Genomic DNA, 15,374 nt, shown 5'->3' with positions numbered 1-15,374 from the left:
AAGCTGAAAATTTCAATGATACTGGTGGGGTGCTAAGTCTAGAAAAAAAATAGTATGCAATCCAAAATATCAAAGAAAGGTGAACTTGCACTCACCGACCACGTAATGTACTTTTTGCACAGGACCTCCGTGAGGAGGTCCTGTGGAAAAAGTACATTACGTGGTCGGTGAGTGCAAGTTCACCTTTCTTTGATATTTTGAAACTGTTGTATGTTGAGGCCATTGTAAGTTGAGGGATCACTGTGTGTGTGTGTATATATATATGTATGTGTATATATATATATATACATATAATTATCAATCCTATAACCCTACATATATAATAGCCAAATATACAGGGCTACATAGCATCCAGGCAAGTACTATTAACCATCTTCCAGTTATAGTGCAAAATAGGTTGTTTATAACCCTGGTGGTTTAGGGCAATGAAAGGGTTAATATATGTATGCCTGCTTGTCTGTGGCAATATAAGTGTTAAGCTGGCCATATATTTTAGATACCTATCGGTCGAACACTCTACAATCTGCAGCTGTCTCCCTAAGTTCTCCTCCCCCTTTACACTTGCATGTTTGCTTTGGCCGAGCCTACGTATCTTCTGAATAAGGAGAATGCTGCTGCCAGACACCCCTAGTGGCAGCTTATATGCCCAAGAACTAAAGGTTGGCTCAGATTGAATTCTAACCTGCCCAACCCGTCACTGCCCAGGCTAATATGCCTGGGAGGGTGGGGCCTGGAGTGCTCATCAGGGAGACCGGGCCCCATTTTGCAGATCGCGTGGGGTCCTGGTTTTTAATAACTGAATAACCCCTTAAATATACATGACCAGCTTTTTGTGTCAGCATCTGCTGTGGTCAAGGTGTCCATTTCAGTATCCCTTCGTGGTGTAGGGAAGGGGTTAATAACTTAACGTCAATGTATCTGGTCTGCGATGATGAAGGGGTTAATTTCTGCACCTATAGGACAGTCAAGGGATTCATTTTTAAGAACCCTGGTGGGGAGGGTAAGTGGTAGGGTTAAACCTGCATAACTGAGGTCCAATGCTTACTTTCCTCTAGAAGCAGTGTTTACCAACCAGGTTGCCCCCCCCCCCGGCTTTTGCAAAACTACAACTCCCATCATGCCCGGACAGCCAAAGGCTGTCCGGGCATAATGGGAGTTGTAGTTTTGTATCAGCTGCAGGCACCCTGGTTGGGAAACATGCGTTCTATAGGTTCCATTGTTGTACTGGGTGCAAGAGGCTGAACACTGATTGGTTCAGCTTCTTGTTTCCTCCCTGCACTGATCATAGAGATGTACTGGGTATAACAGGAGGCAGAACACTGATTTGTTCAGCTTCTTGTTTCCTCCCTGCACTGGTCATAGAGATGTATTGGATATAACAGGAAGCTGAACACTGATTGGTTCAGCTTCTTGTTTCCTCCCTACACTGATCATAGAGATGTACTGGGTATAACAGGAAGCTGAACACTTAATGGTTCATCTTCTTATTTCCTTCCTGCACTGATCCTAGAGATGTACTGGGTATAACAGGAAGCTGAACACTGAATGGTTCAGCTTCTTGTTTCCTTCCTGCACTGATCATAGAGATGTACTGGGTATAACAGGAGGCAGAGCACTGAATGGTTCATCTTCTTATTTCCTTCCTGCACTGATCATAGAGATGTACTGGGTATAACAGGAAGCTGAACACTGAATGGTTCAGCTTCTTGTTTCCTTCCTGCACTGATCATAGAGATGTACTGGGTATAACAGGAGGCTAAACACTGAATGGTTCATCTTCTTATTTCCTTCCTGCACTGATCATAGAGATGTACTGGGTATAACAGGAGGCTGAACACTTAATGGTTCAGCTTCTTGTTTCCTCCCTACACTGATCATAGAGATGTACTGGGTATAACAGGAGGCAGGACACTGAATGGTTCAGCTTCTTGTTTCCATCCTGCACTGATCATAGAGATGATAGAGAGAACTCTGGTTGGGTTACAGCTGCACAGTCCTCTTTAGGACCATAGAGGAGACTAGAACTATGGGGGCACCTGGATCCAGTTGGCATCGGTCATAAGCAGTAGAGGGTCAGGGAGGTACCAACAAGTTACCGCTCTGTTGTACTAATGGAGGCTTAGAAAAGGGTGACAATACCCAGACTATACATCCATATAACGTTCACCATCACCCTATGGAGACTGTCTTAGTCTATTGAGTTTTCTGCCCATTGACTCCTTTTCATTGCACATTCTGTAAAGTGCGCACATGTACGTATGTCATAAAGCACCGTTAGATTTTTGAACAAAGTAGTTAAAAAAAATAATGCTTAAAAAAATAACAATGCCCCATCTTGTGTATAACGCTGAAGATTGTAGGTTTTATGGCTCCGGAGCTGCTGCTTTACAGTTCACGAGTCTCAAATTATTTGTTGAGGGAAAAAAAGCCATAAAATTGTTATCATCGTGTTAGGTGCCACTAAAATGTTATTGTAGTGTTAACAGCCGCAGCTGTAGATTAGGGGAACAACCTAATCACTCCCATCGAGACTAAACACCGACATTCTGCAAAAATACTTCCTATAATTCTTCTTCTGGTAAAAAAAAAAAAAGGTAGCAATTCTGGTATTGGAACGTCAGCCGATAACATGTGATGGGGAGGGTGTCCAGACTGCAACCCGGGGAGGAGGGGGTTAATCCGGGGGGGACTGCAGCAGAGATCAAATCTAAATTCTAAGTCTAAAACCTACACGAGGCGACTTTCTACCCTGTACTGAGCCTGTGTACTGAAGAAAACGGTTTTCTGTAGCCGAATGTGACCTGTGTAGTGATTGGCTGAGCCGCGCACACCCTCGGCTATGGGGACACGGCATTCTCCATCCCTCTCACTTCATCCCCGCTTACACCAGCTCTCATTAGAAAATTAAATTCTACTTAAAGGGGTACGCCGGTGGAAAACTTATTTTTTTAAATGAACTGATGCCTGAAAGTTAAACAGATTTGTAAATTACTTCTGTGAAAAAATCTTTATCCTTCCAGTACTTATTAGCAGCTGTATGCTACAGATGAAATTCTTTGCTTTTTGAATTAATTTTTTGTCTTGTCCACAGTGCTCTCTGCTGACACCTCTGTCCGTGTCAGGAACTGTCCAAAGCAGCATAGGTTTGCTAGGGAAATTTTCTCCTCCTCTGGACAGTTCCTGATACCAGTATCAGGTGTCAGCAGAGAGCACTGTGGACAAGACAAAAAAAATTCAAAAAGAAAAGAATTTCCTCTGTAGTATTCAGCTGCTAAAAAGTATTGGAAGGATAAAGATATTTTAATAGAAGTACTGTTGCAAGAGGCCGTGAAGCCCCAAGGAGGAATAGAGAGATGCAGCAAATCGGACACAGCCCGTCTGGACCTGTAACGGTGGGGCTCTGCCCAGCAGATAGCAAAACTTCAGCAAGATGATAATGAAAGAAGGCGACACTCACCATGCAGGGTACTTTTTTAATAGAAGTAGTTTACAAATCTGTTTAACTTTCTGGCACCAGTTGATTTAAAAAAAAAAACATTCCACCGGAGTACCCCTTTAATGACATCTTAAAATCCAGAAAGAGACACCAGCTGTTTCCTGCATCTATAGGTTCCAGTGTTGTGCCAGATGTTATAGGAAGCTGAACACTGATGGTTCAGCTTCTTGTTTCCGCCCTGCACTGATCATAGAGATGACAGAGTGAACTCTGTGACTGTACAGTTACAGCTGCAGGATGGTTACAACGTGACTAGAAGGAACCGATACGTTTCAAGCTAATCTAGATCATGATTAAGAGCTAGATCAGCTCGAAATGCGTCTGTTCTTTCCCCTCATGCTGTAATTAACCTGTAACCACAGGCACTGCCTTGCATCACTGTTGATAATACTTAAGTATTAATGTAATGTATTAAGTAATGTAGGAGCCTTGTACACACTGCAGCAGTCATAGAAACTGCTTAATGGGGGAATCTACCTAACAGGAGCTTCTTTACCGGACTACTTACCTACTGGTGGCTTCTAGCTAACAATGGGATTCCCTACTTATCTTTATTCTGAAGGCTTCTACCTTATAGGGGGAAATCCCTACCTAACTACTGGTGGCAGCTATCTGGTAGAGAGGATTCCCTACCTAACTACAGAGGGTTTCTACCTAATAGGGACGATTCCCTACCTGCATACTGGGGGCTTCTACCTTATGTAAAGGGAGGAGGGGACTTCCTACCTAACTACTGGGAACATTTACCTTATAGGAGGTTCCCTACCTGTCTATTTATCTATTGGTTGCTTATACCTAGTAAGGGAATTCTCTATTTACCTGTCTTCTGGGGGCTTCTACCTATCAGGGAGGGGGATTCCCTATCTCTTAACTTGGTGACAAATCCGATATGTTGCGGTGTCCCCCTCTGTATTTCCTCCCATGACCAGTATCGGTTTCCTATAACTCTGCTCTCGTTTCAGGAACGTGGGGAGCAGATGGGCGCTGGACCAGGCCAAGTACAACCTGATCAATGAATATTTCCTTGTGGGGGTGACAGAGGAGCTGGAAGACTTCATCATGCTGCTGGAGGCTGCGCTGCCCCGGTTCTTTCGAGGGGCCACAGAGCTTTACCGTTCAGGTACACAGAAGTTTTAATAAAAGTGCCGATTTTGGTGAATGACCATCAATATAAAAAAAAAATCCAACCCCTCCAGCTCTGTCTGTATACTGCTACTATCTCTATGGGATCAGGATATATAAAGTAGTTTTATACCTTTCCTCCCAGCTCTATCTGTATACTGCTGCTATTGCTATGGGTTCAGGATATATAGTCGTTGTACACATTCTTCCAGCTATATCTCTATCAGGATATATATATATATATATATATATATATATATATATATATATATATATAGTAGTTATACACCTACCCTTCCAGTTTTGTCTGTATACTGCTGCTATCTCTATGGGATCAGGATATATAGTCGTTGTACACCTTCCCCCAGCCCTGTCTCTATCAGGATATATATATATAGTAGATATACACCTACCCTTCCAGTTTTGTCTGTATACTACTGCTATCTCTATGGGATCAGTATATATAATATTTATACACCTCCCTTCCAGTTTTGTCTGTATACTGCTGCTATCTCTATGGGATCAGGTTATATCTTAGTTATACACTTCCCCTCCTGCTCTATCTTTATAAGATCAAAATATAGAGTAGTTATACACCTCCCCTCAAGTTCTATCTGTATACTGCTGCTATCTCTATAGATATAATCTATCTTTATAAAATTTTTAAGATACACCACAAATACACACAAACAACAAAATCAAAAACAATAAATTCAAAATGATAGGGAAAGATAGAGGGGTGACCCTCGACTGTCACCGCAACAAGCAAACCTCCCCTAGGAACTCAGAGAAATGAAATTCAAGCCTACCTTCCGGACCAGGCACCTTCTACCTACCTTTAGTCCTATTTCCTGGTCCTTAAGTTATGTTCCCTGCTTTATCTCTGCTCTGCTTGTACATAACTTTACCCTCCATTTTTTAACCAATTTATCTCCTCCTTATCTTACAGTTTATGGGGGTTACTATAGCCTGATATAGTTGGGTCCTCCGTCTCTCTTCCCCATATCATCAGAATTACAAGCATATGGAAAAAGGGAAAGGAAACGAAATCTCCGCCCTTTGTATGGCCGATAACTCCACAAACCAATCCAATAGCAAGGGGACGGTCTTCCTCCTCCAATATCTTGGGATCTCCATAGGATCAGGATAAATAGTAGTTATACACCTCCCCCAGCTATCTCTGTATACTGCTGCTATCTCTATGGGATCAGGATATATAGTAGTTATACACCTCCCCTCCAGCTCTATCTGTATACTGCTGCTATCTCTATGGGATCAGGATATATAGTAGTTATACACCTCCCCCAGCTCTCTCTGTATACTGCTGCTATTTCTATGGGATCAGGATATATAGTAGTTATACACCTCCCCTCCAGCTCTATCTGTATACTGCTGCTCTCTCTATAGGATCAGGATATATAATAGTTATACACCTCCCCTTCAGCTCTATCTGCATACTGCTGCTATCTCTGTGGGATCAGGATATATAGTAGTTATACACCTCCCCTCCAGCTCTATCTGTATACTGCTGCTCTCTCTATAGGATCAGGATATATAATAGTTATACACCTCCCCTTCAGCTCTATCTGTATACTGCTGCTCTCTCTATAGGATCAGGATATATAATAGTTATACACCTCCCCTTCAGCTCTATCTGTATACTGCTGCTATCTCTATAGGATCAGGATATATAGTAGTTATACACCTCCCCTTCAGCTCTATCTGTATACTGCTGCTATCTCTGTGGGATCAGAATATATAGTAGTTATACACCTCCTCCAGCTCTATCTGTATACTGCTGCTGCTATCTCTATAGGATCTGGATATATAGTAGTTATACACCTCCCCTTCAGCTCTATCTGTATACTACTGCTATATCTGTGGGATCAGGATATATAGTAGTTATACACCTCCCCCAGCTCTATCTGTCCCTCTGTGACTGCCGCAGGTGCATCTGCAGCCTGTAATGCGCTGTGGATGCGCCCCATGTGTCCCTGCCCTTAGTTGTTCTTTTTTTAAAAAATTCTCTAATTCTTCCTTTTCTTCCGTGTGCCAAAAGGTAAAAAGTCCCACCTAAGAAAGACCACGGAGAAGAAGGCCCCTTCCAAGGAGACCACCGCCAAACTCCAGCAATCGGACATCTGGAAAATGGAGAACGAGTTTTACGAGTTTGCGCTGGAGCAGTTCCAGTTCGTCAGGGCGCACGCTGTACGGGAAAAAGACGGGGAACTCTACATGCTGTCACAGAACTTTTTCTATGAAAAAATTTACCCAAAGTCGAACTAATAGGACGCGGTGCGCGGCGAGCTCATCGGTCTGCTCCTTTTGTGCCGAAGGCTTTAATGTCCGGCCTACAGACTAAATGACACCCGGAGACGCTTTACGGGCGACTTCAGAGGAGCCGTATAAAACGTTCACCACTAAGAAACACAAAGCCTTCGATCTCCGATCTCTGCCGCTCCGCCGTACCGATAAATCGCGAGATCTTAACTCTTTCCATACAGACACTGGAGAGTCTGGAATATACACTGTACAGACAGAACCAAACTTTTTTCCTTTTTTTTTTTTTTTTTGTGTTAACAACAATTTTCCCTTTATAAAACTTTCTTCTTTTTTTTTCTTTTTTTTGTTCAGTCTAAACTAGTTGCTATCGGTTTTCTGTACCTTTCACCTGTGAATATTTAAACACCTTCAGAGCTGTATTCGACTCGTCCGTTCTTACACTGGTGCTCGATTGGACTCCCACCAGGTCACTGGCAACAACTCAAAAGGAACTTAGCAGTATTTTAGTAGGAATTTTTTTTTTTTTTCGTATTGTTTTTTTTTTCCCTCCCCCAATCCATTTACATGAAAGAATTAAAGGAGAACTCCGGCAACAAATTACTGCCGCAACTAAAATAATAAATCTTAACTCACCTTCCACCTATTCCCTGATGCCGCTGGAATCGCTCTACCGCTCTCCGGTCTTCTTCCGGCTTTTGTTGCTCGACATGTTTCACTGCACTCAGCTTATCCCCTGCCGTAGCAATGTCCCACCTCTGCCGGTGATAGGCTGAGCGGCGGTGTCACGTAAGGGGCCTGTACTTCTTCCTGGTTCCTAGGCCCCATTACATCACTCTGCCACTTAGGCCATCACCGACCAAATGGGACATTGCTGTGGTAGGGGATGAGATGAGCGCAGTGAAATGCGTTGGTGCCAGAAGAAGACCATGGCCAGAGGACAGGAGTATCAAGGGAGCAGCGGAAGGTAAGTTAGTGTTTATTATTTTAGTTGTGGCATCCCGGAGAAATACATTTTTTTGCCGGATTTCTGCTATAAAAAAAATGGGACATTTTTTGACTATATGTATTGTATGGCTCTTGTTGAATTCAGAAAAAATAAAATAAAACCTGTTAGATACTGTATTCAGAATTATACTCTACCTGGTACGGTGCACCGCCGACGCCATATCCTTTTGGGAGAATTGGAGGACGGATTTGATGGTATGCCAAAAATTTACAAACTCGAAAGCAGTGGCCGTTGGCTGTCCGGGCATCCTGGGAGTTGTTAGTTTTGCAACATTTGGAGACCCCTGACTTAAAGGGGTTCATAGAGGTGGTGTCATAGCCACGCCCCCTCATGATATCACACCCCACCCCCTCAATGCAAGTCTATGGGAGGGGGCGTGACGACTGTCACGCCCCCTCCCATAGACTTGCATTGAGGGGGGGTGGCTATGAAGTCACGAGCTCCCGGGGGGGTGTGGGGGCATGATGTCATGAGGGGGCGGGGCTATGACGTCACGAGCTCTCGGCTCCAGCGTTCAGAACAGTTTGTTCCAAACGTCGAACAGCAGAGTACCCCTTTAAAGGGAAGCTTCAGCAGAAGGTATAATGAGTAGTTAATCACAATTAATTGTTATATTCCACATATATCAATTTATCTTGATTTCCAAGATCTCTGCTTGCTGTCATTGGCTAGGAACCTTCATTGTTTACCTCCAATGGATACGGATCTGTCCTGGTCTTGTGATGGTCGCTGCATCTTCTTGTGTGTCCATCACATGACCCAGATTAATGGGAATTGATCTTTACAGAATGGGAAGACTCAGATTAACTTTAAGCCCTAGTAGCCAGAATGGAAACTGCATGATTATACATTTTTTTTTTGTTTTTTTTTTTTTATTCTGGATACTAAAATAAAAAATTAGAAAAGAAAAATATCCCCAAAAATTCTTGGTTCTGGGATCACCTCGTCACCAGATGCAGTAATCTGGCCTGGATGGCTGCTGTTATCTAACAGCAGCCATCCCGGCATATCCCCCCCAGGTGGTGGTCTTGAGACCTCCCCTTGTTGGCGATAGCCATGATTGGACGGTCAATTCTGACCGGCCAATCAAGGCTTTTTTTTAGAAAAATTTGAATTTTTCAATTATTTTTCACAAAGAAATGATACAAGTATCAACAAAAATTTACCACTATCTCAAAGAAGTATATGTCACAAAAAACAGCAGCCATCCCGGCATATCACCCAGGGGGTGGTCTTGAGACCACCCCTTGTCGGCGATAGCCATGATTGGCTGGTCAATTCTGACCGGCCAATCAAGGCTTTTCGGGGCCAATCTGGTCTCTGTTGGCCCGTAAAAAATGGTGATTGGTGCTGTCCGAGACAGGACAAATCACCCTTGAAGGGGTACTATGCTGCTCAGCGTTTGGAACAAACAAACGCTACCCCCTCATGACATCACGGCTCACCCCTCAATGCAAGTCTATGAGAGGGGACGTGACAGCCATCACGCCCCCTCTCATACACTTGCATTGAGGGGGTGGGGCTATGACATCACAAGCTCCCGGCTCCAGCGTTCAGAACAGTTTGTTCCAAACGGTGAGCAGCAGAGTACCCCTTTAACCAGCAGGAGTGAGGTGACCCTGGTGCCTTACCGGCCAACCAATCCCGGCTTCTGATGGAAGCTGCCACTGACTGCACTCACTCTGCCCCTATTCCCTAGTCCCCAAACTGAACTGGTCCATGAAAAATTCAGATTTTAAGATTTTTTGTGAAAAAAATTGCTAAACTTTGAAACCCTCTAATGTCTTCTAAAAGTAAAAACTTGTCAACTTTATGATTCCAACATATAGTAGACATATTGTATTTGTGAATCTATAGGTCATTTATTTGGCATGACCATTTTTCTTACAAGTAGAGCATCTCAAATTTAGAAAAATTTATTTTTAAATTTTTTTCATGAATTTTTAAATTTTTCACAAAGAAATGATACAAGTATCAACAAAAATGTGCCACTATCTTAAAGAAGAATATGTCACAAAAAAACATTATCAGAATTACGATAAGTAAAAGCATCTCAGAGTTCTTAACGTATAGAGTGATCACAGGTCAGGTTTGAAAAATCCTTAAGGGGTTAAAACGTATGTAAAGCATATATTGTAAGGGGAACTGTATCGGAAAACATCTTATCCCCTATCCAAAGGACAGGGGGATAAGATTTCTAATTGTAAGGTCCCGCTGCTGGGGACCCCCCCACGATCTCCCTGCGGCACCCCAGTCATCCGGTGCACGGAGCGAATTCCGCTCCGTGACGGATGACTGGCCACCACAGCTGCCACGCCCCCTTCATTCATGTCTATGGGAGGAGGCGTGGCGGCTACGTGGAGGGGACGTGGTGTGACATCACGAACATGGAAGCTCCAAGCCCAGCGCGGGACCCCCTGATCAGACATCTCTATCCTTTGGATAGGGGATAAGATGTTTTCCTGCGGAGTACCCTTTTAAACAATGTCATTTTCTGATGACACGTTCCCTTTAAAGGGGTTCTATGCCCCTAGACATCATATCCCTGTTGTTCTAAACAGTATGTCAAGCCACGCCCCCTTCATGTCCATGGAGGGGGGCGTGACGTCCGAAACCCCCACCACGATCACACATTTTACCCTCTGTCCGCCTTCTTAAATACCTGTATCCACCCATAAAATCTCAATTCAGTAAATAATGTACTAAATGTGTGGATTGGTCCCTTTGTGCCCTCCCCACCCCCTTCCTTCCCCTTCCTCCCCCCTCCCCCAAAATATATGGGGGACAAGTAACATAGCTCTTAAATCTTGTCAAAGGGGCATGTGGAAAAATAACACAGATTGTCAATTTAAGCTTGAATTTCCAGGCGGAATAACAGATACGGCACAAAACATATTTCTAAAAAAAAAACAAATAATGCTTTAAAAATTATCTCGTCTACGGGACCCCAGGATCAGGGTTCTGATAGCAAAGCAATGGGTTAAATCTTGCAGTTTTCAATTTGACTTTTTTGCCTCACAATAAGATTAAACTTCCTGTTCTGTAGAGATATGAGATATATATATATATATATATATATATATATATATATATATATATATATATATATATAGACACTGGATCCTCCATTCCGAATAGATAGATGAATGGTCGCAGCTCACCTCCTCTCCCACCCTGCACAAAGACCTCTGCAAAGGTTACAGAGCATGCCCACTACTCTTTCCTATAGAAACTAAGAGGTGATAGTCACAGATCACCCTCCCTGCAGACCATGCCCACAACACCCTAGCATAGAATGGTAATGGAAATAGTCACAATTCTCCTCCTCCCCTTTCCTGCACAGTAACCTCTACACAGAGCATGCCCACTACACCCTTGAATAGAATGGAAATGGTCACAGCTCACCAATCCCCCCCCCCCCCCCTACCTGCAGAAAAACTTCAGTTCATACAACATGCCCACAACACTCTCCATAGAAGCCAATAGGTGATGGTCACAATTCTCCTCCTCCCCTTTCCTGCACAGTTATCTCTACACAGAGCATGCCCACTACACTTTCCTATAGCAGTGAACAAGTGATAGTCACAGTCTACTTCTTCACCCTCCTTGCAGAATGGCCTCTGGGCAGATCACAGAGCATGTCCTCTACACCCTCGTAAGTAATAGAATAGGTGATGGTCACAACTCCCATTCTCCCCGTTTCTGCACAGTGACCTCTACACAGAGCATGCCCACAACACACTCATAGAAGTGAGTAGGTGATGGTCCCAGCTAACATCCTCTTCCTACTTGCACAGTGACCTCTACACAGAGCATGCCCACAACAATCTCTCATAGAAGAAAGTAGGTGATGGATATAGCTCCCATCCTCTCCCTCCCTGTACAGTGACCTCTACACAGAGCATGCCCACAACACTCATAGAAGAAAGTAGGTGATGGTCACAGCTCCCATCCTCTCCCTCCCTATACAGTGACCTCTACACAGAGCATGCCCACAACACTCATAGAAGAAAGTAGGTGATGGATATAGCCCACCTGCTCCCTGTTTCTGCACAGTAACCTCTGCACTGAGCATGCCCACAACACTCATAGAAGCGAGTAGGTGATGGTCACAGTTAACATCCTCTTCCTACTTGCACAGTAACCCCCGTTCAGAGCATGCCCACAGCACTCTCTCATAGAAGAAAGTAGGTGATGGTCACAGCTCCCATCCTCTCCCTCCCTGTACAGTGACCTCTACACAGAGCATGCCCACAGCACTCTCTCATAGAAGAAAGTAGGTGATGGTCACAGCTCCCATCCTCTCCCTCCCTGTACAGTGACCTCTACACCGAGCATGCCCACAACACTTTTTCATAGAAGTCAGTCGCCAAACTGCAGGTTCCTGTGGTCCATGTGTCTTCTATAAAGCAGAACTCTAAATACTGTTAATACCCCCATAACCTAAAAACTAAAACAAGAAAAAAAGAAAAGAACATGCATCCGGCTCTGGTTTTAATTCTTTAAAAAAATAAATAAAATAAAATTTAAAAAAAGATACGATCCCTTTAAGTTTCGAAACTCCAGACACACGTCAATAAAACTTTATTACACTAACACTGGCGCACTTATTTTCCGGATGAGAGCCGGGAAGGTGCAGTAGGTGACCTATAATTCACCGCTTCCCGGCTCCCCCATCTGGTCTGAGCGTCGGCCTGCGTTGCGCTCGGTAGCCGTTTCGTGAACACGACCAGATGTGGCGATTTACACAGTTCAGCGAGCTCCTAATGTTATGATTTTAAAGTAGACTTGGGAGATTTGCGATGCCCGAAAAAGGGGGGGAGAACGCGCGGAGGTAACCCTGCGGCGATAAACGGCGAGAGCGCGACGCTGTCCCCGCCGCGCCTCCTCCGGGTATTTTAATAACTAATGTGCGGCCGACCTCTCCTGGAGCCGGTCCAAGGACGAGCTTCAAGTGTAATTCACTCCGGCAATTTCATTACGGCTTCTAATTGAATTAACACCGGGATCGGGAAGTTTTCATTTCATCTGCAAAATTGGATTTAATATTCACGATTTAAAACTGTGTACAACCGGATCATCCAATCAATCTGGAAGGTCGTGTCTTACATTGGTTATATAAAATAATTAAAAAAAAATATATCTATATAGTTTGGGAATAGCGCCACTGTTGTCTATAGGCCGTGGGTGGTATTGCAGCTTAGCCCCAAGCACTTGGTAGATGCATATTGATTTAGGCTTGTTCAGCGGTCTCCAAACTGTGTACCTCCGGCTGTTTCCGAACTACAACTCCCAGCATGCCCGGACAGCCGTTGGCTGTCCGGGCATGCTGGGAGTTGTAGTTCGGAAACAGCTGGAGGTACACAAAGTATGGACACCACTGGTCTATCTAGTCTATCGTGCTGGGAGTTGTAGTTTGGAAACAGCTGGAGGTACACAAAGTATGGACACCACTGGTCTATCTAGTTATATAAGATCTTTTAAATAGAGGAAGCATATTTACATAGAAATCCCTTAAAGGGGTACTCCGCCGAAAAACATCTTATCCCCTATCCAAAGGATAGGGGATAAGATGTCTGATCGCGGGGGTCCCGCCACTGTGGGACCACCATGATCTCTGTGCATTACCCGGCGTTTGTTTAGGGGGTAACGGGGGGCGTGACCTCATGGTCACAGTCCTAAATGCAAGTCTGTAGGAGCGGGCGTGTCAGCCGTCACACCCCCTCCCATAGACTTGCATTGAGGGGGCGTGGTGTGACATCAAGAGTGGGTGTGGCCGTGACATCAGGGGCCCCCAACCACCCGCTCCAAGCGTTCGGAACAAAATATTCTGAACGCTTTGGCAGCGAAGTACCCTTTTAAGACAGGTACGGTGTAGGAACAGGTTTAGTACACACCATTGGCAATGGGTATTTGCTTTAAAGGGGTACTCCAATGTCAGGTACAAAAAATTATAAAAATAATAAAAATGCAGCGGAAGCATATAGCACTGCTTACCTGTCTGCCTCAGTTTTAAAAAGATAAAAATCGAATTGTGTGTGTCTATGGCTCTGTTCCTATTTCGGATGATCACTGTACTTCCTGGTTGAGCAGTTGCTCAGTACTACAATTCCCAGAATGCATTTCCCTCAGCTCTTCATCACAGCCCTCTAACCCTGCCTACTCCCCTCCCATAGCAATACTGCCAGTTCCTCACCTAAAGCTGCTACAGAACATTGTCCTACAGAGAAGAACAATCTGCAGCACCTGCTGTATTCACTCTATGTCTGCTCCACTGCCTGTGGTATTGCTTGGCACAAGGCAGCATGCTGTAACCACATCTCATTCTTCTCTCAACATCCCAATAAAGATGTAAATGACTGGGAAATGATGATGTAGCTGTAGGGGCTGGTCAGAAGTGATGACATCACTCGGGGTAGGGCTAGAGACAATGTGGCCACGCCTCCTGGGACAGCAGAGGATGATGTGTCATCGTGAGGAAGGGGGAGGAGCCAGAGAGCTGCTGAGACAACACTTTACTGGCATTAAGAGGACTACACAACTTCCTGTAAAGAGAGAGGAAGGAGCAAGGAGAAGCTAAGACAAAGCTATACTGACAATAAGAGGACTACACAACTTCCTGTTAAGAGGGAGGAAGGAGCTGTGAGCTGTTGAGACAACACACTAACAATGAGAGGTTACATAACTAACTGTCAGAAGAGAGGTAGGAGACGGGGAGCTGCTGCGACAACACCACACTGACAATGAGAGGCCAACACAACTTCCTGTCAGGGGTGAATCAAGTGAAATAATTGCTGAATCCAGTACAATTAGTGATAACCCAATATATAATTGGAATATTATATTATATTAGTAAGTTATATGTCTAGGAGTGATAGTTTCATTTTAAAAATAATTGTATGGTACCAGAAAGAGCTCAATCTTTTTGACATGTCTCTGACATATTAAAGGCGATTTCTCATACCTAAAATTACAGAAAAACGTATCCCCTATTCGCAGGATAGGGAATAAGTTTTAGATTGGGGGGGTCCGAGCGCTGGGGCCCCCCTGCAATCTCCTGTATGGAGCCCCTGCTCTCCCCGGGAGCGGCGCATCACGACCCCTCTATATATCTCTATGGCAGATCAAACAGTTCTCCTATAGAGATATATAGGGGGGGGGGGGCGTGACGCGCCGCTCCCGGGGAGAGCCAGGGCTCCGTACTGGAGATTGCAGGGGGGCCCCAGTGGTTAGACCCCCGCAATCTAAATCTTATCCCCTATCCTGCGGACAGTGGCGTCACTTGGGCTTCCTGAGATCTCCATTAAAGGAGTAGTCCAGTGGTGATTCAGTGGTGAGCAACTTATCCCCTATCCTAAGGATAGGGGATAAGTTGCAGATCGCGGGGGGTCCGACCGCTGGGGCCCCCCTGCGATCTCCTGTACGGAGTCCCGACAGCCCGCGGGAAGGGGGCGTGTCGACCTCCGC

General features: G+C 44.6%; 1 protein-coding gene across 1 annotated transcript in view; it reads left to right on the top strand.

Annotated features, from left to right (window-relative positions):
- Window positions 1-8,021, top strand: part of HS2ST1 (heparan sulfate 2-O-sulfotransferase 1) — a 161,641-nt gene extending 153,620 nt beyond the window's left edge. The window contains exons 6-7 of the mRNA XM_056523212.1: window positions 4,459-4,616; window positions 6,678-8,021. Of these exons, the coding sequence (XP_056379187.1) occupies window positions 4,459-4,616; window positions 6,678-6,904 (385 nt within the window). The 3' untranslated portion in view covers window positions 6,905-8,021. The remainder of the gene's footprint in view (window positions 1-4,458; window positions 4,617-6,677) is intronic.
- The last annotated feature ends 7,353 nt before the right edge of the window (window positions 8,022-15,374 follow it).

The sequence above is a fragment of the Hyla sarda genome, chromosome 6 (genome assembly GCF_029499605.1).
Source record: "Hyla sarda isolate aHylSar1 chromosome 6, aHylSar1.hap1, whole genome shotgun sequence".
Lineage (NCBI taxonomy): Eukaryota > Metazoa > Chordata > Amphibia > Anura > Hylidae > Hyla > Hyla sarda.
The sequence above is the reverse complement of the archived record's forward strand: the minus strand, read 5'-3'. Positions and strand labels throughout refer to the sequence as shown.